The sequence below is a fragment of the Podarcis raffonei genome, chromosome 8, assembly GCF_027172205.1.
Source record: "Podarcis raffonei isolate rPodRaf1 chromosome 8, rPodRaf1.pri, whole genome shotgun sequence".
In the NCBI taxonomy this organism is placed as follows: Eukaryota; Metazoa; Chordata; class Lepidosauria; order Squamata; family Lacertidae; genus Podarcis; species Podarcis raffonei.
In genome coordinates, this window is record NC_070609.1 from 6,070,952 (window position 1) to 6,094,991 (window position 24,040).

The 24,040-nt window shown below is 50.6% G+C and overlaps 3 protein-coding genes across 6 annotated transcripts in view; 1 reads left to right on the forward strand and 2 right to left on the reverse strand.

Annotated features, from left to right (window-relative positions):
* Positions 1-2,408, reverse strand: part of CATSPERG (cation channel sperm associated auxiliary subunit gamma) — a 50,364-nt gene extending 47,956 nt beyond the window's left edge. The window contains exon 1 of one of the 3 annotated variants that reach the window (XM_053397750.1): positions 2,303-2,408. The gene's annotated coding sequence lies outside the window, so the exon portion shown is untranslated. Of the gene's footprint in view, positions 1-2,218 lie in introns of all 3 variants that reach the window. The other 2 variants (XM_053397751.1, XM_053397752.1) reach the window with 2 other exon arrangements.
* A 50-nt stretch (positions 2,409-2,458) lies between these two features.
* Positions 2,459-10,429, forward strand: PSMD8 (proteasome 26S subunit, non-ATPase 8). Its single transcript, XM_053397766.1, has 7 exons — positions 2,459-2,706; positions 4,586-4,658; positions 5,648-5,750; positions 6,053-6,218; positions 7,756-7,856; positions 8,708-8,816; positions 9,735-10,429. Exons 1-7 carry the CDS (start codon positions 2,533-2,535, stop codon positions 9,870-9,872), a joined length of 864 nt encoding a protein of 287 aa, XP_053253741.1. The 5' UTR covers positions 2,459-2,532; the 3' UTR covers positions 9,873-10,429.
* Positions 10,430-11,822: 1,393 nt separating this feature from the next.
* On the reverse strand, positions 11,823-22,782 carry GGN (gametogenetin). Of its 2 annotated transcripts, XM_053397755.1 has the most exons (5): positions 22,712-22,761; positions 21,889-22,068; positions 18,243-20,539; positions 14,126-14,328; positions 11,823-12,004 (listed from the first exon to the last, which is right to left on the reverse strand). In XM_053397755.1, the coding sequence occupies exons 3-5, from the start codon at positions 20,523-20,525 to the stop codon at positions 11,872-11,874; spliced, it is 2,619 nt and encodes an 872-aa protein (XP_053253730.1). In that variant the 5' UTR covers positions 20,526-20,539; positions 21,889-22,068; positions 22,712-22,761; the 3' UTR covers positions 11,823-11,871. The 2 variants fall into 2 exon arrangements, with proteins under 2 accessions (XP_053253730.1, XP_053253731.1); XM_053397756.1 differs by lacking the exon at positions 21,889-22,068 and having other exon boundaries at positions 22,712-22,782.
* Between the last annotated feature and the right edge of the window lie 1,258 nt (positions 22,783-24,040).

The window sequence follows — 24,040 nt, forward strand, 5'->3', positions numbered from 1 at the left end:
TCTGGCAAGACTGGCCCGTACGGGCAGGGGTACCTTTACCTTTTTATTATGCACAGTACTATGGAGAAAGTGGATAGAGAAAAGGTTTTCTCTCTCATAACATGTCACGAGTCCCAAAGTGTTGATGGGCTCAGGAGTAGAGTGGCAGACCAAGACGCATGAGGGGAAAAGGATGTTGGGAGAGGGAGGCCTGAGACCAGGGAGCAAAGGCGAGAGTAGGCACGTTCCTCTCCTAGAGCTGCTCTGGATGGGGGAAGCAGGACTTTCACCTCCATTCTTCCCTGCTGGATGGAGAAGTGTGGAAACAGAATCTGGCGAGGGCATCAGCCAACTACTGAGAGTGGAGGACCAGAGTCAGAAAGCAAAGGCACAGCCGCGTCACCCAGGTCCGAAACACTCAGCACTGGGAGCAGATGCATCCATTCAGATATGGTGAACATCTGTACACTCACAAGATTGGGCTTGACTTGCCCAGTCTTTCGAAGCTTGGCAGGTAAGCATGCCACCCCATGAAGTTTACACCATTGCTTCCATGTACAGTGGTACCTCGGGTTACATACGCTTCAGGTTACAGACTCCGCTAACCCAGAAATAGCACCTCGGGTTAAGAACTTTGCTTCAGGATGAGAACAGAAATCGTGCTCCAGCAGCACGGCAGCAGCAGGAGGCCCCATTAACTAAAGTGGTGCTTCTGGTTAAGAACAGTTTCAGGTTAAGAACGGACCTCCAGAACAAATTAAGTTCTTAACCCGAGGTACCACTGTAGTTCTGAACTCATTGCCGATGCTGGACTTCTTAAAACTTGAACCGCTGTTTCTAGCCTGGCTAGCCATGCCTTAAGTGTCACCTTAAGCGTCAATTTGTAAGATAGTTTGTGTTTTCAGTTAAAAGCTAAAGGTTGCATTTCAGCTGGCTTATCCTTTGCTAAAGCCAAATGTGTTTTTCACGTTGAAGCTATGCAGTCAAAAGTTAGCACTACAGTGGTACCTCAGGTTAAGAGCTTACCGTAATTCCTTCTGGAGGTCCGTTCTTAACCTGAAACTGTTCTTAACCTGAGGTACCACTTTAGCTAATGCTGCGCCGTGTGATTTCTGTTCTCATCCTGAAGCAAAGTTCTTAACCCGAGGTACTATTTCTGGGTCAGCGGAGTCTGTAACCTGAAGCGTCTGTAACCTGAAGAGTCTGTAACCCAAGGTACCACTGTATTGGGTTCTTCCAGGAAACTTTGCATAGGACTGTGGTTATGCCATTCTGAATAAATTGAGTATTCCGCTATGTATGGCTGCTCTTCCATGTCTATGAATGTATATAAAATAATACACAATGCAATCTCTGGATTCTTCATGGGGGCCTGGCTGTGGGGGCTTTAACAATCATGTTCTGTACTTCGTCATTTCCCCTCCTTGGTGCCTTGCTGAAAAGGATCATTTGCAGGTAACCCCATAGTTGTCATGGAGGCCTGGAAGTCCTCCCAACAGGGTGGCTTTGGCCAGGATATTAAATTGCTCATTGCAACCAGCATGGGAGACTCCAATACCACATTCTCAATGCCTGTTTCAATCTGTTACATCTGGCATAAACTTTGTTGTGTGTTTAATAACAAATTAAACCTGTCAAACATAAAAAATTAGAAATTACTTGAAAGAAGTAATTAGGCCTAGGATTAAATTAAGCTATAATTAAATAAATGGGATTTAGAATGTTAAGAAAAGTGAGTAAGATGGACTATAACTGGAAATTGTTTTAGTTTAATAATGATACTGGAAAGCTGTTACTTTTAACTACAAGGAAACTCAGAAGGGAGGGACTTGAGGAAGTCAACTAAGATGCTTAAAAGGTTGGATTTGTGAAGAATTAAGTTTGTTGTTATTGTTTATCTGTTTATTGTTCTTTTTTTCTCTTTTTTTCTTTTTCTGTTTTTGGGTACCACTCTGCTTTTTGGTTTTTGTTATCATTGTGGAAAATCTAATAAAAAAAATATTTTTAAAAAACCCAAATTAAATCTGTCAAATAAACTTCTGCAGCAACTGAACTAGGTTGCCTGTGTCATTGGCCTCCGTTTCCCACGCCTGGCATCACACGCCTAGCCTCCTGGCTGGTGACGTCACGGGCCCCCACATAGACACCTCCCTACTAGTGACGTCACCCTGGTGACGTTGAAAGCCAACAGCTATTTCAAGACGCTACGCTTCCCAAACGTTCTCCTCAGCGCTCATACCTTCTCCCCCTCGCCGCCGCCCCAAAAAAACCCGCCTACATGGCGCTCCCCAAATTAGCGCCTCAGCGCCCCCGCTTCAAACACCTCCGCTCGCTTCCCTCGGAGCCGTTACTCCGCTTCGCGCATGCGCTCCAAAAACCTTCCAGCCAATCGGGAGCGGAGCCGTTGGTGCGTCGCCGGCGCGCGCGCGCCGGCCTCGAGGCCGGTTGCCATGGAGACCGCGCGGGCGGCCGCAAAGCGAGGACGTCGCGCTGGGCTTTTGTGACAGCTGCTGCCGCGGCTCCTTCCCCTCCTCCTCAGCCGGCTGCCGATTCATGGCAGCGGGAGTGACTGTGATGGCGGCGGCCGGAGGGCCGGTGCTGAACGGGGCGGACGCGTGCGCCGCGGGGCTGAAGGAGGCGGCGGGCATGTACGAGCAGCTGAGGGCCGAGTGGAACCGCAAGAACCTCAGCCTGAGCAAGTGCGGAGACTTGCTGGGCCGCCTCAAGGCAAGGGGGCCGGCGGGGGCGCTTGAAACGGGCAGGGGCCCCGAGAAACCGACGCGGGGGTGGGGGAGCCTGGAAACAGCCCCGCCGAGGGCGGCGCCACTAGAAACCGCCCTCGAAGCGGAAAAGGGGCGATAGGGGAGACGCGGGAGGCAAGGAGGGGAAGAGGGACCCCTGGCTGGGGTGCCGTCTCGAGAGCTGCAGGAAAAGCGTGGCCGGGGGGAGACTGCCATTTACAGTGAGGTTGTTAGTGGAAGCAGGCGCTGGGGAGAGGGGCGAGGGAGAGGAGGGGGAAGCCTTTGTTCCGAGAGAAGGTCGGGCAGAGAGGGCTGAAACCCGCGTCTGGGAGGCAGGGAGAGCCAGTGGTTTGCATTGAGGGGTGAAAAGCGGGGACCGGGGCATGAAACACCTTTCAAGGGCGATCACCCATCCCTAAATACTGTGCATTAGAATGACAGAATCGTAGAGTTGGAAGGGACCCCGAGGGTCATCCAGTCCAACCCTCTGCAATGCAGGAATCCCCGTGACTGCTTAAAATCCTCCCAAGGAAGGAGAGCCCACCAGCACTTGTGGTACAGCCCCCACTGTCAGGAAGTTCTTCCTGATGCTTAGCCCGGATCTCCTTGCCCCCCGCCTGTCTCCAGGCGGGAGTGGGAAAAACTCTGTGCCTGATCGCTGCCGGTCAGTGTGGGCAGTACTGAGCTAGATGGAGCAGAGGACCTCATTCCGCATCGGGCAGTTTCCTGTGCCCCTGTTTGAGGTGGCTCTGTCCCGGCAAGCCTCTGGGTGCCGGGCTCCTTTGCTGCCGGAAGAGGAGGCCAGTGACTCAGCGGAGATGTTTTTGCCTGAGCTGAAAACCTGTTTACGAGCCTCTCTCTCTCTCTCTCTTTCGGCTGAGTCAGGTCGCTGAGCCTTGCCGTGATTGAGGCAGTCCTTAACAGCATCCGGTCTCCAGCTGCAGCCAGCCAGCTGCCTCAATGGAGATTTCGGCACAGCATCATAGCTGTCAACCTTCCACTTTTTTGCGGGAAATTCCCTTATTCCAGCGCTGCTTCCTACTGCTATCCCGGATTGTTAGATATCCTGTAGACTGTCCCCGGGACAGGTGAGGCTGCTGGTCCCTTATTTTCAAGGCTGCTGATCCCTTATTTTCAAATCTGAAAGTTGACAGCTATGCATAGCATTCATGCACTATCCCAAAAGCATCATATAACAAGGGTACACAGCAGGGTTGGGAAAGGCGAGAGCCTGCAGTTGTTGGTTTTGGACTTCAACTGCCATCATCCCATTATTATTATTATTATTATGTATTGAATTTGTTAGTCACTTTATCTTGCCCAGGATAACCCAAAGTGACTTACAGACAGAAAAGCAAACATACCATAAAAACCCACATAGGTGCATTAAAACCAAGACAGAAAGAAATACACTAAAAACATCCCACCCACTTCTAGAAAGACCACAGATAGTTAAATGCCAAAGGCCTGATTATAAAGCTTTTTCTGGGTGCCTAATCCTTGCCCATCAGCCATGGTTTCTGGGGCTGATGAGAACTGGAGTCTTAACAACTTTTGAAGGGTTGCCGCCTCTCTGGTACTAGAGTGAAACTCAGCCAGATGGGCAGGGAATAAATATTATTATTATTATGCTTCTAAGGTTGGAATGCTCCCTTCCTTCCTTAGCTGATAGCCGTTGACAGCTGCTGGATCCCCGAATTTGTCCAATTCTTCATTTTTTCAAGCCACCAGCCATCAGTACTAAGATGTTAAGTCAGACTGCAATAGCTCTAAACCAGGCTTTGCCAACCCTGTGCCCTCCAGGTGTTAGAGCTCTCATCAGCCCCAGCAGTAACCTATCTCTCCCTCTCTCTGCTCTGTTCCAGTTAGCTCTGCTTGAACTCAACTTTCTGCCCACAACAGGCACGAAACTGACTAAACAGCAGCTTATCTTGGCAAGTGAGTATAATCCGACCCATGCACAAGGTTGATAGGAATCTCCTAACATAGAGAGAAATCTGTGAGGCAAATTCATCCCTCAAAAGTTTGCTGTTTGGCCGCCGACACGGTCTCTGTTCTCAAAAAACAGCCACTGTCCTTGTTTCTGATGATAATTTAAAGAATGCATCTTCACCTGTCCCTCAGGCTTGGGAGAAAGTGACAAAATCACACTGTGGGCAAAGGAAAAGAGCAAGAAAGCTCTTGACGAGACTTTCCCCTTCTCTATGTACCATTATTTGTTGGTTTGCTGTGTTTTAAGCTCTGCCTCATATTATTTGTTTATTTGGGAGTTTTTGTACCTCGCCCACTAACTGAAGTTTACAATATGTTTTAAACATGATAAAATAGACAATGATACAGGAGTCACTACAGCAGGGGGGCAAAGATATATATTAGTTTTCTCCCCTTGTCCCCTGATGTTCCCACAAATACCATTGTGTCGCTGAGTCTCCTGCCTTGGAACCAACAATTGAAGCAGCAAAATATTAGTGCCACACAGGCCAGAACTTCCTCACTGCATGGCTGCTGCTGCTGTCTCTCACAGCCCCTGGTCCTGGTGGCAGATGCAGGAGGTGCTGGTGGAGTAGAGATGTTGTAGGCCTCCCTCCCAGTTCTTATATGAGCCACCTAGAATCATAGAGTTGGAAGGGACCCAGAGTGTCATCTAGTCCAGCCCCCTGCAATTTAGGAATCTCAACTAAAGCATCCTTGACAGATGGCCGTCCAACATTCTGCTTAAAAACCTCCCAAGGAAGAAGAGTCCACAGCCTCTCAAGGGAATCTGTTCCACTGCTGAACAGCTCTTACTGTTAGAAATCTGTTAGTAATCTTCGCCGGACTTGGAGGCAAGATACCAGCTTGATCAGCTTGCTGTGCTCTAACATTGCAACTCCTCTGCTTGTTGTTGCTAATGCTCTGCCCCTCATTTCCCTTCTTGCCCCCCCAAGGAGATATTCTAGAAATCGGAGCACAGTGGAGTATCCTGAAGAAAGACATCCCATCTTTTGAGAGGTACATGGCCCAGCTGAAGTGCTACTATTTTGATTACAAGTAAGTATCCCTGCCTTGAACCCTTTCAGATAATTGTTTTACTCATCAGGGTTTTTATCCCCACACCCAACTCTGATGCTTTTCAATAATATTTTTTTTATAATTTTTCCTCAACGAAACAAAAACCCCATAATTCCTCTGATGTGCAGGGGATGGGAGCACCATGAGGTGGGGCAGCAGAAGAGGCAAAATCATTCCTTTGGCTCAAATGATCTATTGCTCCTGTGCCTTTTTGGGTCTCTCTGGCTAAAGCACTCCGTTATACAAATTCAGCATCTCTCTCTTCCCCCTTCCCTCCTCAGAGATGAGTTACCGGAATCAGCCTACAAGCATCAGCTGCTGGGCTTGAACCTTCTCTTCCTGCTGTCTCAGAACCGTGTCGCAGAGTTCCATACTGAGCTTGAAAGGCTGCCAGCCAAGGACATTCAGACCAACGTCTACATCAAGCACCCTGTATCTTTGGAGCAGGTGACGCCTCTCCTCTTCTCTTTGCTTTTCTCCTTCCCAGGCCCTGTGAATAAGTGCTTAACTAGCAAAGTGCCCTCAATTGGGTAGAGAGGAGGTATACAGTCATAGCTCTTGTTACGTTTGCTTCAGGTTGCGTGTTTTCAGATTGCGTCCCACGGCGACCCGGAAGTACCAGAAAGGGTTACTTCCTGGTTTCACTGCATGTGCAGATGCGCAAAATGACGTCATGCGCAGAAGCGACCAATCGCAACCTGCAAATGCAGGTTGTGTTCTGCTCATGTTGCGAACGGGGCTCCAGAACGGATCCCATTCACCACCAGAGGTACCACTGTATTTAGTTATTGTGTGCCTCCTACCTCCCCCAGGTAAACAATGAAATATAGCAATTTTCTAATGCAGCTATAAAACAACACAAAAGCACCTTCCAGATGCATTTAAAAACTCTGCTTGTTTCTGGGAAGGGCTTTAGCTTAGTAGGAGGAACACTTTCCTTTCATGCAAAGGGTCCCAAGTTCAGTCAACTCGTTCTTGGAAGCCCTGTAGACCACTGCCAGCCAGTGTTGGCTGTACTGAACAAGAGGGGGCAATGCTCCAACTTGGTAAGAGGCACCTCCCTATATTCCTGTGCTCTATGAAACAAGGCTAAACTGCAGTCCTCACAAGAGCGTTAAGTCTGAAAAGGCTGTGCTTCTTGTGGATACCAATCTTGGCTTTCCAAAATAGCAAGCCTTGTTTGTGGACCTTAAAAACCCGCTGTGGGAAGAAGCCCTGTATGGGAGGAGAAGGTTTCCCTGAGATAGCGGGGGACCTAGGCCACCCATTCTAAAGCAGTGTGTGTAACTGAAACAATGACATATTCTCCCTAAGCGGTGTGCCAAAGGGTTAATAGAAAAGGTGGGTTGGATCCTGGAAAGGGAAGAGTTGAAGGTGAGGAGAGGGTTGCTGCTTTGGAGGAGTTGTGTGAGGGAGTTCCAGACATAACACAACAAAAACTAATGCAATACATTAATAATTGCATAAAACCAGCATTGGAAATTCGCCAGGGATGTTTTGCACCTGGCTATTGGGCCTTTGCAACCAGGTGACGATGCCCAGGTGCCAGACATCTCCACCATCTGGAGGTGCATGCCTGGGGATCCTTGGATCGTGACTCTTCACACACTTAACAACACATCCTGTAGAATTCTATCCGTGATATTTTATCAGCACAATCAGAACAAATTTCAGGAACCAAAAAGTCGTATTTAAAAATAGGACTTTCCAGGCGCCTGGCCCCAAAATGGCAACTAGACATCCCGTTTTGATGACTGTAACCCTGGTTTAAGGAGCCATTTGGTGGCTATCTGAGTTTCTAACACTGGATAAAACCTTATTAAGACAACATGCTGTTCCAAAATTTTCAGTGACCACACCTTTCTTTCTATTGTGTATTGATTGCTACATTATCAGTTGTATGTGGCTTTGGTCAGCTACCTTGAAAAGGTGACTAATAAACTGTTTATCTCTGTGATGCTCTTCCTCTTTCCTCCTGCCTTAGTATCTGATGGAAGGCAGTTACAATAAAGTCTTCCTGGCAAAAGGCAACATCCCAGCAGAGAGTTACGCTTTCTTCATTGACATCCTGTTGGACACTGTCAGGTGGGTCGTGCTCTCTTAGATCTCTCAGACTCGTTTTATAAACATGGGGTAAGGTCTTCTGCAAGGGCAGGTGATATTTCCTCTTGTGCACACCAGGAGTAAGAGTTGAGAATGAAATATATCCGCCATTGGTATTCCTCAAAAAAACACCCCCTATCAAAAGCCTGAGAAACTTGCCTCGTTCCCACCTAGTTGCCTCTGTGACACCATCCCATCCCTTTGTGGAATATGGTAGTTAATACAGACCAACACGGGACGCGGGTGGCGCTGTGGGTTAAACCACAGAGCCTAGGACTTGCCGATCAGAAGGTCAGCAGTTCGAATCCCCGCGACGGGGTGAGCTCCTGTTGCTCGGTCCCAGCTCCTGCCAACCTAGCAGTTTGAAAGCACGTCAAAGTGTACCTTCCGCTCCGGCAGGAAGGTAAACGGCGTTTCCGTGCGCTGCTCTGGTTTGCCAGAAACGGCTTAGTCATGCTGGCCACATGACCCGGAAGCTGTATGCCGGCTCCCTCGGCCAATAAAGCGAGATGAGCGCCGCAACCCCAGAGTTGGCCACGACTGGACCTCAGGGTCAGGGGTCCCTTTACCTTACAGACCAACACAGCAGCTGTGAGGATTCCTGAGTATATGTGATGTGCTTTAAACCCTATAGACCCTGTAACCTCACAGCCCAGCCATATCTTAAGCACCTTGAAATCCCCTTTCAGTCTCAGTGGGAGAGAATTCAGCACCTCCTTACGTCTCCTCTTGACATCAGTGGGGCTTAACCCTGCTTAATAGCAGCCGAGTTGTGTGCCAAGAATTCCGTCTGGGTGACCTGCTTGTGTTCCGTTTTTTCCCTCCCACCCCAGGGATGAAATTGCCAGCTGCATTGAGAAAGCCTATGAGAAGATCCTGTTCAATGAGGCCACTCGCATGCTCTTCTTCACCCCCAAGAAGATGACAGACTATGCCAAGAAGGTGAGAATTTGAGTACAGACTTCCAGAGTTAACGTTAAATACATTACTTCTGGTAAATGAACCACTGTAGCTGCTGGAGGGGCGTGGATATTTGTGTACCGGATTTTTTATACTCCTCTACCCATGTACTAGAGGGACGCGGGTGGCGCTGTGGTCTAAACCACAGAGCCTAGGGCTTGCCAATCAGAAGGTCAGTGGATTGAATCCCCACAACGGGGGAACTCCCATTGCTCAGTCCCTGCTCCTGCCAACCTAGCAGTTCAAAAGCATATCAAAGTGCAAGTAGATAAATAGGGAAGGTAAACGGCGTTTCCGTGTGCTGCTCTGGTTCGCCAGAAGCGGCTTAGTCATGCTGGCCACATGACCTGGAAGCTGTACGCCGGCTCCCTCGGCCAATAAAGCGAGATGAGCAACCCCAGAGTCTTCTGCAACTGGACCTAACAATCAGGGGTCCCTTTACCTTTACCCATGTACAGTGGTGCCTCGCAAGACGAATGCCTCACAAGACGAAAAACGCGCAAGACGAAAGGGTTTTTCGGTTTTTGCGTTGCTTCGCAAGACGATTTTCCCTATGGGCTTGCTTCGCAAGACGAAAACGTCTTGCGAGTTTGTTCGCTTTTTTCTTAAAGCCGCTTGAAGAGGCGTAGTTGCGACGGACCGTGCTTCGCAAGACGAAAAACATCGCAAGACGAAAAGACTCGCGGAACGAATTAATTTCATCTTGCGAGGCACCACTGTACTATCTGAAACCCAAGGGTTGGTTGCCAGATGTGAAATATATTGGCACTATTTTCAACTCTCCTACAAGATGAGGGAGGGAGCTTTGCTGGAGAAACAAGCCTCGGTGTTCATGGTTTTGTAGCATTGTTGTTTAAAAAAACAAAGAATCTCATATAACGTCCTCTTGCCCTTTTACAGCGAGGCTGGGTTCTAGGCCCAAACAGCCACTACTGTTTCACGGGCCAGCAGCAGAAGCCGGAAGATGCCACCATCCCTTCGACAGAGCTAGCCAAACAAGTTATCGAATATGCCCGGCAGCTGGAGATGATCGTCTAGCGGGCCCCCACCATGGGCTGGGACTGTGGGTTACTCTTCTCCCCCCTCCCCATTTTAGTATTTGTAATCCAGTTCCCATACAGCGGGCAGTCAATTTGCTTATATAGGAAGGGCCGGGGACTCTTTCGCCCCATCTTTTTCTCCTGGGATGCCAGAGTAAAAATTGTGCCTATCCCTGTGTCATTAACAGTTACATGGTTCCTTGGTCCTAGGTGGAGAGATGTTCTGGATGTGGAAGGGAGATGGGGGCTGGTGAATCATGGCCTTTTCTGACCTCAGAGGGGTGGAAATAGCCTATATTATTGCCTCCCCCCCCCCCCCCGCATCATAGACCAGCCTGTCATTTGCTAATTGTTCAGAATTAATGCCAGGAACTGGTTGCACTGGAAGCGGATACTTTCCTCTGCTTTCTGGTCAGCGCAGGGTTAAACTGGCCTCCCAGAATTACGATCTGACTTTTGGTTTTGGTTTTTATTTGGTAACTTGCTGTCGCCTTTCGGTGCAAGCCACTTACAAGGATTGACTGTAAGTTAAATAAACACAGTTTCTTCTACAAATGCAGTTTCCCAAGTGTCATAAGTGCACTTGAAAGCTATTAATGCAGGAAGGCTCAACTAGTCAGACCCAACCAGGACATGAAGCAAAACCATAGTTTAGTAGTGTTTCAGGTATGAGTTTCCATGGCCACACAACCACTTCCATTTTATGCTAAGCAAGGGTTTGTCCATTTTGTCTGAACAAAATGTTCCAGGTTTCCCTGCAGACATGCTGGAGAAGAGGAGAGCAGGCTTGTTGTTTAGCATTACGGTAGAATGGTCCCTGTGACTTTGTTGAGCAGGGTGCCAGCAGTAATAGGGGAACATCAGAACTGGACTACTAAATGTTGCCTTGGTTTGGTGCATTACAGTTGTCAACTGATAAAAAAGGAAGTTTTAACAGTGAGGCACACATGCACACTTAGGAATCAAGTTATTGAGATGAGCCTTAACTTGCCCTTAAACCTGCTGATGTCCTGGCTGGTGTGTCCTCCGTAATCACACATTTCCACAGGCTCCGTAGAGGCAAAAGAGGCTGAATAGCAAAAGACAACACCTGTAGGGTTATTCTCACTTTATAGCAGTGTTTCCCCAACTTGGATCTCCACCTGTTTTTTTGGACTACAACTCCCATCATCCCTAACAAGCAGGACCAGTGGTCAGGAATGATGGGAATTGTAGTCCAAAAGCAGCTGGAGACCCACTTTGGGGAAGCACTGCTTTATAGCCGGCCTTAGCAGGTGTGGCCTGCCAGCATTAGCTGTGTGGACCATCAGAAAAGCTTGTGCTTTTGACCTGCCCTGGGCGCAACCTTACATGTACCAATGAATCCCTGAGCACCCACACTGATATCAAAAAGTTAGGACAGCCCGCCTTGGGACATCCACACTGACCAGATAGTTAGCATATATGAGGCGTGGGAGACCCTCCAAATTTTGTTGACCTCCAGCTCCTAAAAGCCCCAGCCACCAGGACCAATGGGCAGGGAAGAAGGGAGCTGGGAGTCAAAACACCACCTGGAAGGCCACCTCTGGTACTTATCATAGTTGGGCCAGAACTCCCTGCAGCTGGTAACAGATCCAGGAGAACCAATAGAATCCACAGGGCTGGCAGCCCATGGAGTTCCAGTGGTGATTCATAGGGACTTGTCATCCTCTTGCCTGGGCACAGTAATGGACAGATCCCCATTCTTTCTGGTCTCTGTTGTATGCCAGCCATATGACTTTCGCTGCCTCTGCTGGGCTCGTATGCACAGGTGCTATCTACCCGACAATCCCCAGAGCTCTAAAGTGGCCCGTTTCCAAACCCATCTGCAGAACTGGAAACCCGTTTGATTCCAATTTCAGGTCTCGAGAAGAAGTCCTGGCAGACTGCAGGGACCCCCGCCGCACGAAACGGAAGCCACAGGCCAAGCTGGTGTGATGTACAGGGTTTATTTTTTGCAGAAGCCTGGGGAAGGGGGTTCAGTCCTCATTGGCAATGTGCTGCTGTTCGTAAGAGTCCAGGCAGAACTTGGTCCCGGCAACAAGCGAGACGGCCAGCATGGCGGTGGCGACCCAGGGCGGTTCAGTCAGATGGTTGGTGGAAGGATTGAGCCTGTAAAATGGGGGGGAGAGGGGGAAGCAGAAGCGTAGGTGAGCGGGGCAGAGCTTTGCAGAGTTAGGCCTTCTACAGTGGCTTCATTGAAATGCAACTGCAAAAGGGCAGCTGGTTAAAGAATACCCAGGATGAGCCTCAATGGATTAGAGTCGGACACGACTAAACAACAAGAAATTTACAAATGAGAGTAAAAACCTTTAGTACTTGGGATGTTCAGTTTCCATCAGGCGCAGCCAGCACAGCTAGTCTCTGCCTTTGAGAAACAGAGTTCTGCAACCCCTCCTTGCCTGGGTGTGGCATGCTAGTTAGGACTGCACAGGATAATCTGGGTCGGGAGACAACTGGCCTTTTTAACACACAGCTTATTGCTCTCGACTCTTGCTGTTCCCTAAACGGCTTCGGCCCAGTATACCTGAAGGAGCATCTCCACCCCCATCATTCAGCCCAGACACTAAAGTCCAGCTCTGAGGGCCTTCTGGCGGTTCCCTCACTGCGAGAAGTGAGGTTACGGGGAACCAGGCAGAGGGCCTTCTCAGTAGAAGAAGAACAATTTGGATTTGATATCCCGCTTTATCACTACCCTAAGGAGTCTCAAAGCGGCTAACATTCTCCTTTCCCTTCCTCCCCCACAATAAACACTCTGTGAGGTGAGTGGGGCTGAGAGACTTCAGAGAAGTGTGACTGGCCCAAGGTCACCCAGCAGCTGCATGTGGAGGAGCGGGGAAGCGAACCCGGTTCACCAGATTACGAGTCCACCGCTCTTAACCACCACACCACACTGGCTCTCTGGCAGTGGTGCCCGCCCTGTGGAATGCCCTCCCATCAGATGTCAAAGAAATAAACAACTATTTAGAAGACATCTGAAGACAGCCCTGTTTAGGGAAGCTTTTACTATTTGATGAATCATTGCATTTTAATATTCTGCTGGAAGCTGCCCAGAGTGGCTGGGGAAAAGCCAGCCAGATGGGCAGGGTATAAATAAATTATTATTATTATTATTATTATTATTATTATTATTATTATTATTATTATTATTATGCTGCTCCAGGCATAGCTACACCACACACTAAAAAGCTGGTTTGGGTCATTCTGACTTCCCAGGGAATCATGGGAACTGTAGTCTTTGGAGGGGCGGGGGAACACCTGTGAGGGAATCCAACCATTCTTAGCACCCTCCTCAAACTACAGTTCCCAAGATACTTCAGGAGCAGCCACGACAGTTAAGCGCATTTGCAGCATGCACGTGCCTCTTTAAGAATTGGTGCCAGAGTTGGACTTCCACCCACTCTTCTCTCCCTATCCCTATCCCTTTCTCCTTTTTTTTTTTTACTGTAAGCCTGTGGGGCAGGGGACTGTCTTGTTTTAATTGGCTATATGGAAGCCAGTCTGGGAGCCTTTGGGGATACAGATGTAGGGTCCTAATGCTAATAATAGTAATACAGTGGTGCCCCGCAAGACGAACGCCTCGCAAGACGAAAAACCCGCTAGACGAAAGGGTTTTCCGTTTTGGAGGCGCTTCGCAAAACGAATTTCCCTATGGGCTTCCTTCGCAAGACAAAAGCCCATAGGGAAATCTCCGGGACAGCGGGGAAGCGCAGCGCGTCTTCCCCACTGTCCTCGGACCTCCTTCGGAAGGCTGGCGGTGGGAGGAGGTCTCTCCGCCCCACCGGCAGCCTTCGGATGGCTGCTCCGAAGGCTGCCGGTGGGGCGGAGAGACCTCCTCCCGCCGCCAGCCTTCGGAAGGCTGCTCCGAAGGCTGCCGGTGGGGCGGAGAGACCTCCTCCCGCCGCCAGCCTTCGGAAGGCTGTCCTGAAGACTTGCGGTGGGAGGAGGGTTTTCCTTCCCACCGCCAACATTCAGAATGCTGTTCTGAATGTTGGAGGTGGGGAGGAAAAGCCCTTCTCCGGTCTCCATAGGAACGCATTAATTGATTTTCAATGCATTCCTATGGGAAACCGTGCTTCGCAAGACGAAAAACTCGCAAGAAGAAAAAACTTGCGGAACGAATTAATTTCGTCTTGCGAGGCACCACTGTAGTAATAATAACTCCCCCCGCCCCCAAAGTTTGTTTTGTGACCAGCTGCTCGGGATTTGCACCCGAGGCTTCAGCCTGCTCACCAAGTTACGACGTTCTGGGGCAGTTTCCTCTGCTCCTGGTGTTTGCAGTAGCACTTCCTGGAACATGATTCTGCCACCTGGAAAGCCGGCCAGTGGTGGTGCGGGGGGGATCCGTTCGCCTCTCCGCCAGGATCTGGACCAGTCGGGGCGGAAGCTGCATCCTCGTCAATGCTGGCGGGTTTCTCCAGGGGAGGGGCCGTTTCCTGGACATACAGTGATTTTATTTGCTTAAAACGTTTCCACATCCTATTTCCTACGCTCAAAACAGCTTACTGGAAAGTCCAGTTTGGATGATGATGATTTACATTTGTATACAGTGGTACCTCGGGTTAAGTACTTAATTTGTTCTTGAGGTCCGTACTTAACCTGAAACTGTTCTTTATATATATATATATATATATAGATTTTTATTAAGTTTTCTTTTACAAATAATTCGTACAACCATATTTACATATTTGCTGTTTTTGAAACTTCCACCGGCACCTCCCTCAATCATCCATTTTTCTTATCTTCACGCATTTTCTGTATGGTATTGCCAATTTAATATTAACCTTCCATCTCTGTTTCTTTTTTACAATATACCTTGTATTATCACAAAGCCTCCTTAAAACCCACTAGCATTGTCTCTTCATCACATATAGTTTTCAGATAATTCGTAAACTTTCCCCAGTCCTCGATGAATTTGTGATCTTTCTGGTATCTGATTTTTCCAGTCATTTTATCCAGTAAAACCTGAAACTGTTCTTAACCTGAAACTGTTCTTAACCTGAAGCACCACTTTAGCTAATGGGTCCTCCTGCTGCCGCTGCACGATTTCTGTTCTCATCCTGAAGCAAAGTTCTTAACCCGAGATACTATTTCTGGGTTAGCGGAGTCTGTAACCTGAAGCGTATGTAACCTGAAGCGTATGTAACTCGAGGTTACATACTGTACCACTCTTCATCTGAAGATCACAGGGTGGTTTACAACATAAAAAAACACAACATGAAAACAAAAATACACAAAAAGCAAGCAAACAAATCAATAAAACCCCGCTCCTAACAGGCACAGTTAAAAGGCCATAGGGTGTCAATCAACCCAAGGCCTGGCTGAAGAAGGACGTTTTCACCTGGCACCTAAAGATATGTAACGAAGGTGCCACGGAGAGCATTCCACCCAAGTGGGGAGCCACCACAGAAAAGGCCCTTTCTCGTGTTGTCACTCTCCAGACCCCTCATGGAGAAGGGGCTCATGATGATCTCAGGATCCAGGTAGTTTCATATCAGGGGAGGTGATCCTTGAGGTCTTGTGGTCCTGAACTATTTAAGGCTTTAGAGGTCAAAAACAGCACTTTGAATTGGGACCGGAAACTAATGGGCAGCCAGTGCAGTCGGACCAGGATCGGTGTAATATGCTCAAACTGTCTTGTCCCAGTGAGCAACCTGGCTGCTGAATTCTGCACCAGCTGACGTTTCCGAACTGTCTTCAGAGGCAGCTCTACGTATAACATGTTGCAGTAATCTAACCCAGTGTTTCCCAACCTTTGGCCTCTAGCTGTTTTTGGACTACAACTCCCATCATCCCTAGCTAGCAAGACCCAGTGGTCAGGGATGATGGGAATTGTAGTCCATAAACAGCTGGAGACCAAAGGTTGGGAAACGCTGATCTAACCTAGAGGTTACTGGAGCATAGATGACAGAAGGCAAACTATCCCTGTCTAGATAGGGGCACAGTTGGGCCACCAGCTGAAGCTGATGGATGGTACTTTGCGCCACTGAGACCACTTCAGACTCAAGTGACAGCGGAAAATTCAGAAGTATCCCCCAAGCTACCAGGTTCTTCAGAGGAAGTAGAACCCCATCAAGAGCAGGCAACCTCCCAGCCGTCCAGTCTATGGAACTGCCCACCAATAGAGCCTCAGCCTTATCTGGATTGAGCTTCAATTTTTGGGCTCTCATCCAGGCCATTATCAAGGCAAGACAATGGTCCAGCACATCCACTGCCAAACCTGCAGGTGTAAAGTGGAGCTGTGTGTCTTCCGCATATTGCTGACCACAGACTCCAAAACTCCAGATAATCCAGCTCTGTGGTTTCGTGTACATGTTAAGCAGCATAGGGGATAAAATGGGACCCTGAAGAGCCCCACACTGAAGGCTCCATAGGGCCAAAGAGCACATCCAGTGTACCTGAAGGAGCGTCTCCACCCCCATCGTTCTGCCCAGACACTGAGGTCCAGCTCCGAGGGCCTTCTCATCTCACAGCGAGAAGCCAAGTTACAGGGAACCAGGCAGAGGGCCTTCTCGGTAGTGGCACCCGCCCTGTGGAACGCCATCCCACCAGATGTCAAAGAGAACAACAAGTACCAGACTTTTAGAAGACATCTGAAGGCAGCCCTGTTTAGGGAAGCTTTTAATGTTTGATGTATTACAGTATTTTAATATTTTTGGGGAAGCCGCCCAGCCAGATGGGCGGGGTATAAATAATGAATTATTATTATTATCATCCTCTGGAAACGACCATCCAAGTAGGACAAGATCCACCGCAAAGTGATGCCACCCACCCCCAACTCAGCCAGCCACTCCAGGAGACCATGGTCGATGGCACTGAAAGCGCAGGTCAGGAGCATTCTGGACCCTGAGATTTAACATCCCAAATCTGAGACCTGGTGATGTCATAGGGAAAGGCCCTTGGTGATGTCAGGCAGGCCAGCCCTGGAGATGGAGGTTAATTGGGAGAGTGGAGGAGGTCAGACCCCACCACAGAGTCTCTGTGCTATAATTTGAAGCTGGGTTGAAGCTTGCAAGCTATATGCACAGTCTTCTTAATAATTCTTCTTTATTATTAAAGGCACTCCCACCCACCTGGAGATTCAAGCCCTCTGCCTGCCTCCTGCCCGGAGGGGGCCAGGAAAACCTGGAGGCGTCAGGTCAGACCTGGAGGGCTGGCAACCCTACCTGACATCATTATGAGGTCAGGTGATATCTTCAATGGGGCTCTTCTTGGTGCCCATCAATTGAAGGGTACCAAGAACCAGCTCCTTTGAATGTGCGCTGGCAGCGGCATTGAACACATTGCTTTCAAGGCAGCACTTCCCCCCACCAATCAGCTGACTGGCACTGTGAGAGAACCCCTCTGAAGCCCGTCTGGGACTTCGAAGCTGCTCCCTGCCAGTGCCCAACAACGGATCAGGACCTAGAGCCAGCCCCATTCTGCTAAGGCAGCCTTTCTCAACCTGTGGGTCCCCAGATGTTGTTGAACTACAACTCCCATCACCCCTAGCTAGCAAGGCCAGAGGTCAGGGATGATGGGAGTTGTAGTCCAACAACATCTGGGGACCCACAGCTCGAGAACCGCTGTGCTAAGGGGTTCCCGGTCTCATCCACGCCTTTATCTGCCCCACATGCAATGTCACATGATGTTCGGTGTGGGGCAGGTGGGTGTGGTTTGAGAAAAGATGCCTCGTAGACCTAACATGGACCCCTGCCGAGCCCTGTATACCTGAAGGAGCATCTCCACCCCCAATGTTCAGCCCAGACACTGAGGTCCAGCTCCGAGGGCCTTCTGCTGGTTCCCGTACTGCGAGAAGCAAGGTTACAGGGAGCCAGGCAGAGGGCCTTTTCGGTGGTGGCGCCCGCCCTCTGGAACGCCCTCCCGTCAGATGTAAGGAAATAAACAACTATCTGACTTTTAGAAGGCATCTGAAGGCAGGCCTTCCCTGTTTAGGGAAGCTTTTAATGTTTCATGTCTCGCTGTGTGTTGGTTTTTTTTTTGGGGGGGGGGGAGAAGAGCCTCCCAGAGTGGCTGGGGCAACGCAGATATATCACACCCCTGGGCAGGCATCCTCAACCTTTTCAGACCCAGGACCCATTTCCAACCCAAACATGCCTCTGGAGACTCATTTCTTAACCTTTTACTGTATATATGCATGGTGGTTGTGCTCCCATTGTGACCCACCTTGGACCAGACCCACCAGTTGAAGACCAGTGCCTCAAGATACCCAAGGCTTTGCCTGTTGCAAAACCAGGTTGGAAAGGATGTAAAGAACCATAACAGATCATTAACAACAAGAAGAAATGAAGGGAGTGGGTAGCAGCCGTCAATGAATCAAACAAAGAGCAGCCAAATCCACGAGACTCACCAAAGGCTCGCCAAAATAAAACGGCCTGGCGACGTTTTCGAAAGGCGGGAAGAGGGGGACACCCTCTAACCTCAGGGAGCTCATCCCGTAGCCTCGGGGCCACTGCTTCTGCCCCTTCCCCTTGGGCGCTTTCACTTTGGGCTGCCCTGAAGTTTTGAGTTTCTCTTTGGACTTTGCGGTGGACGGGCCTTGTTTCCGGATCTTGGGCCTCGCCTGGGCTGCAGCCGGCACCTTCTGGTCGGGAATCAGTCTCACGGGGGCGCACCGGGCAGAGGCGGCTGGACTGGGGGCCTCCAGCACCTCCCCGGGAGAGCAAGGCCTCGGGCCTAGCAGGGACACCGGGGGCTGGTCTTCCTTTTGGGGGAACGGAGGAACGGCCAGCGGAGAATGGCCGCCCCGGACAGCATTACAGGCCGGTGGCTTCGCTGGGCCCGTTTCCTTGGCGACCCCTTCCAGGCCCTGCGGCCTTCTCCGCAACCTCTGGGCAGCCTCGTCAGCCTCCCCGGCTGCTTCATGATCCGCCAAGAGAGCCACAATGGGCTGAGGGGAGCCCATCACCTCAGCCCCTTTCTCGCCAGGGCTGGGTGGGTCGGCACAGTCCTTGCCCCCGTCTTCAGCTCCCGCCGCGGCCTCATCCAGAGACACCTGGCCGTCGTCGTGCACAAACCAATCGCACTTGGGGTCGCTCCCCAGGAAGGCGACAACCTGGGACACGGCCGTTCCAAACTTGGGCAGCTTCCGGCCCTGACCCTTGCGGCGCTGGGGGTAAGGAGTGGGCGGCCGGGGCCTTTGCCACTCTGGCCGCTTGGTGTTGCCAGTGGACAGCTCCTCAAAAAAGGTGACCACTTGCTGGCTGGGGGCGTGGGGGGCAGCGGGCTCTTTCGGGGTGACCTTCTTGAAGTGCTCCAGGAACAGCTGGCTGAACGAGGAGAAGTCCTCCGGGTTGCTCCTCTCCAGCCCTTTGAAGGACGGCAGCTTCTTGCCCGCTGCGGTGAGGTGGTGCAGGGCTTTCGGCAGCGCCGGGGCAGCGCCAGCGGGCGCCTTCTTCTGAGGGCACTGCTTGAGGACGTCGGCGTAGGAGATGCCGGAGGAAATGACGCCCGCCTTCTGCTTGACCGCCTTGATGCTGGGCGGCCACTGCCCCGGCTGGATGGTCACTTTGTACAGGAAGTTGAGGCCTTTCTCCAGCAGCTCCTGCATGGTCTCCGAGTTGACCCCTTCCGCGCCCAGGGCCTCGCCCTTTGCCCCGGCCTTCGCCTCGCTCTCTGAGCCTTGGGCCTTCTCCCCGGGGCTGCCCGGTGTCTCGGAGCAATCCGCAGGCAACTGGGAGGCAAGGGCCAGGCCCCGGGAGTCTCCGTCGCTGCCAGGGGCGCTGTCCCTCTGTCCGGGACTCTCTTTCTCCTTCTGCCCAGACCCCCACGACAGAAGAACCTTCTTCCCTCCAGGTGGAGCCACACAGCCGGACACAGCTGAGCGGCTGGCGCTTTTCTCATTTAGAGGCCAAGGCCCTGCCGCGGCCGCTGCCACATCCTCGGCCCCCCTCAGAGGTTCTGGGTCTGCTGGCTGCTTCTTGGCCGAGGGAGCCGACTCCAGCACCCTCCCCTTGTTTTCAAAGTGCTCCTTGGCGCTGGCTTTGATGTGCTGGGTCCAGCAGACCTCCATTTCCGCCACGTCCGGGGGCGCCTCAGCCGCCGGGCCCAGCTCCACCAGCTTCTCGGGCTGCAGCAGGAGGCTGCCCATGCCCCTGGCCTGGGGCACGTTCTCTGGCTTGCCCTTCCCCTTTGCCGGTGCTCGCTTGGCGCCCAAGTCCCTGGGGTCAGAGGGCAGCGCTGGAGGAGGCCTCAGAGACGCTTTCGGCCCCTTGGGGTCCTCCGGCGGGGCGGGCGCCGAGCTTGGCCTGCTCTGGAGGTCCGCCCTGCTCAGGCAAGCCAGCCCCCGCTTCTCCGCCCCTGGGTCCTTGTCGCAGAGGCTGGCCTCCTTTATCCCGCCACTGGCTGTGTTCTGCGCCCACATGGAGGAGAACTTCAGCTTCGATTTCTTGGAATGATTCTTCCCCATCTCCGCAGCAGCCCCCGCTGGCCTGTCCCCTCCCCCTGGCTCGGTGCTCAGCAGCTGACTGGTAGCTTTCTGCTCAGGGGCCTGGAGACCCGGGGGGCGGCTCCCCAATTCATGCTTAGCGCCGCTCGCACCCCGGTCTGGCTTGCTCCTGTCCGGGTTGGCCTTCTCCTCCCCGTCTTTGGCAGTCTCTGATTCTTGTGTGGCTTCTGATTGGACATTGCCCATTATATACAGTCATCCTAGGAATAATAATAAAAAAGTCCAGTGTAAGGAGGAGGAAGTGGCTAGGGGAGGTGATGCAATGAGCGTGATGGACACAGAGACACATTGGCAGGTTCATGGAGGACACCCCAATTTTGCCTGAGAGCAGAACACGTGCGCAGCCCAGCACCCTGAAGAGAAGAAGAAGAGTTTGGATTTGATATCCCGCTTTATCACTACCCTAAGGAGTCTCAAAGCGGCTAACATTCTCCTTTCCCTTCCTCCCCCACAACAAACACTCTGTGAGGTGAGTGGGGCTGAGAGACCTCAGAGAAGTATGACTGGCCCAAGGTCACCCAGCAGCTGCATGTGGAGGAGCGGAGACGCGAACCCGGTTCACCAGATTACGAGTCCACCGCTCTAAACCACTACACCACACCACTATCCGCTGTCATGGGCCAGTTTGCCATTGCCAGCAACTGGTATTCAGAGGCAGCCCTGGTATAACAGCCCTGACAGTTGGAGGTAGAACGCGGCCATGTGACCAGTAGCCAATGGTAGCGTTCTCCTCTGCGCATTGGTCACTTCTTGTTTTAAAGCAGCAACGATGCCCCAAATTACCTGGGATGAGGTGAACCCCTCTCTGAGGCGGATGGGGGACTCACAGTGACAGTGGGCACCCTTAACAAACTGCAGACTATTTGAGGGGCCATCTAAAGTGGCTCAGCGCCGCCGCTCTGAACGCACAGCGCTGGTTCCTGTGCTTTTAACGGGGTCTTGCCATGCATTTCTCCCTTGACAAGCCCCACTTCCTAAGTGTCTGCGCTTCAGACGAATGCTTAAAAGCAGAGGATCGGGGCCATTAAAAGGGCCATCAACCTGCCATCTCAGAAGATGAGAATGGCCTCCAGGCTGAGAACTGCATCTCTTCCTAGATCCTTTTCTTTTTGGGGAAGAGCCATTGCTTCAGGGGTGCAGTATCTGCTCTGCAGGCAGAGTCATAAAATGGTAGAGTTTGAAGGGACCACAGGGGTCAACGAGTCCAGGGGTCTTTCACCCGACGTGGGGCTCAAACCCACAACCTTGAGATTAAGAGACTCATGCCCTACCAGCTGGGCTCTCCCAGCGGTACAAGAAAGCTCCAGGTTCAGATCCCAGAAGCCTCTCCAGGTTGGGCTGAGAGACACCCCTTCCCCGAAATCCTGGGGGTGCTGCTGCCTGCCAGTGTTGTCAGTAATAAGCTAGGCAGACCCAATGGCCTGACTTTGGCATTTACAGCTTCCTAAGTTCCTCTGCAGGGGGAACAGAATAAGGCTTAATACGAAGAAGGAAGGGGGGTGTTGCTGGGGGTTTTGGGGGGGTTGGGAGCACCTAGAAGCCAAGATACCTGAGTTTTCTGCCTAGAGTGGCGGAGCCTTGGGGGAACTGTTCATATTCACGCCGCCTCCCGGTTAATTTGTAGTCCTCTCAGGTACGCGCAATGAGCCATCCAGAATAAATCCTCTTCTCAGTGAGTTTGTTAAAATGGCCTGCTTAAGCACTGATCCTTCCTACACTAGATCCCATTCTTAGAAGGGGGGGGGGACGACAGCACGAGTCTTGATTGGATCCTTCCCAACTGGATCCCATTCGCTAACCTTCAAACTTTGGGTGCTACTCACTGGGTTACAAAAAACCTGCAACTCCTTTCCATCTGTCCTCCCTAGAACTTGATCACCCGAGTTTTTAATAAATGGCTGTCCCGTTTGGATCACTTCTTAATGGATTTAAAAAATATAAATGCCTCTCCTCCTTAGATTTACGCTCAGTGGATCTTAATGAGTTTTTATTTATTTTATTTTTTTTAAAAGCCTCCCCTCTTTGGATCTCTTTCCTTATTGTAAGTGGCTCCCTTTTCACTTTGATCCCTTCCTCCGTGGGTTTTGCTCAGACGGTTGATCCCTCCAGAAACCCTTCTCACTGTATCCAACTCACATTCTTAAAAGGGCGCATTTTGCTTTTCTCCCCCCCCCCCCCTCTGTCTGATGTGAGTCTCAGTGAGTAAAAACAACAAACAGAAACACAACTCGCCCTTCGCCCTGCCCTCAGCTGTGCTCCACGTGTGCTGGTCTCCACCCAAACCCGTTTCCAAGTCTGCCCCACCCACTCAGGACTGGCCCCTCCCCCTGCCCCTCAGGCCCCTCCTCCAAATTGCGGCCCCTCCCACTCACCGCCTGGCTTTGTGGCTGCTCCCGGACGGAGCTGGGGAAATGGAACGAGTGGGCGGAGCCGCAACGGATATAACGGACGCTCCGCCCCTTTTTTTCCCTGCGGGGGGGAGGGGTTGTCAAGAATGCTGCCTCGAAGCCCCGCCCACCGATCTATGCGTAATTGCGCGCGGGTGTTGCAAGCACGGCTTTGCAAAATGGGTCTTGTTTTTTGTTGTTTTTTTACAATAATGTTTACTGAGTTTCATACAAATATAACACATGCTATAAAAGAACTGAAACAAAAATAAAAAAGATAAAACAAACAAAGCGAATACAAAGAAAAGATATAACAACAAACACAAACAATACAAACTGATTAATTAATTAAACTTCCAACCTCATAAACATATTGCTTGACTTCCTCTGGTCCCTCCCATCTGAATTTCCTTGTAACTGAATGTAGCAGTTTTCCAATATCATTGTTCAAAAACAATATTCCAATTATAGTCAAATTTCTTAACTTTTCTTCACATTCCAAATCTCATTTATTTAATTAACTCCTAATTTAATCCTAGGCCTATTTGGTACTTTCAGGTAACTTCTAATTTTTAATGTTACATTATTTATTCAAATAGTCTTTAAATTTCTTCCAGTCTTCTTGATATTCCTCTTCTTTCTGGTCTCGGATTCTTCCAGTGAGGTCAGCTAGTTCCATAAAGTCCATCATCTTCATCTGCCATTCTTCCACAGTTGGTAATTCTTGTGTTTTCCACTTCTTGGCTATTAAAATTCAAGCAGCGGTTGCGGCATACAAAAATACCTTTACATCTTTCTTGGGCAATTCAAGACCTATGGGTCTTGTTGCTGCATGGGATTGTTGCACTCAAGGTCACAAGGTTAACCCCCAACACGTGAGCCCCCCCCCCCAAAAGCATGCATTGGGCCCGATTTAAACAAATGGTCGATTAAAATCACCTTGCTGTACAACCAAACAAATAACTTCAGTGAATTGGGTAAGTTGGCTACATTGCAATGCATTTTCCAGGTGACCCAAAGCCGGCTGAGACAGGGAACCTTTGGCACCCCAAAGACTCCAGCTCCCATCCGCCCCAGCCCAGCATCAGTATTGATCGAGCAGTCACGAAATTAAAAGACGCCTGCTTCTTGGGAGAAAAGTAATGACAAACCTAGACAGCATCTTAAAAAGCAGAGACATCACCTTGCCAACAAAGGCCCGTATAGTTAAAGCTGTGGTTTTCCCAGTAGTGATGTAAGGAAGTGAGAGCTGGACCATAAAGAAGGCTGATTGCCGAAGAATGGATGCTTTTGAATTATGGTGCTGGAGGAGAC

Excerpts from the sequence above, each read along its gene's own strand:
- PSMD8 (XM_053397766.1), top strand. The coding sequence starts at position 2,533 with ATGGCAGCGGGAGTGACTGTGATGGCGGCGGCCGGAGGGCCGGTGCTG. Across the intron at positions 5,751-6,052 it reads TGCTACTATTTTGATTACAA|AGATGAGTTACCGGAATCAG; the intron begins GTAAGTATCCCT and ends TTCCCTCCTCAG. Across the intron at positions 6,219-7,755 it reads ACCCTGTATCTTTGGAGCAG|TATCTGATGGAAGGCAGTTA; the intron begins GTGACGCCTCTC and ends CTCCTGCCTTAG.
- GGN (XM_053397756.1), bottom strand. The coding sequence starts at position 20,525 with ATGGGCAATGTCCAATCAGAAGCCACACAAGAATCAGAGACTGCCAAA. Across the intron at positions 14,329-18,242 it reads TTTATTTTGGCGAGCCTTTG|GAAACGGCCCCTCCCCTGGA; the intron begins GTGAGTCTCGTG and ends CTGTATGTCCAG. Across the intron at positions 12,005-14,125 it reads CCCCAGAACGTCGTAACTTG|GCTCAATCCTTCCACCAACC; the intron begins GTGAGCAGGCTG and ends CCCATTTTACAG.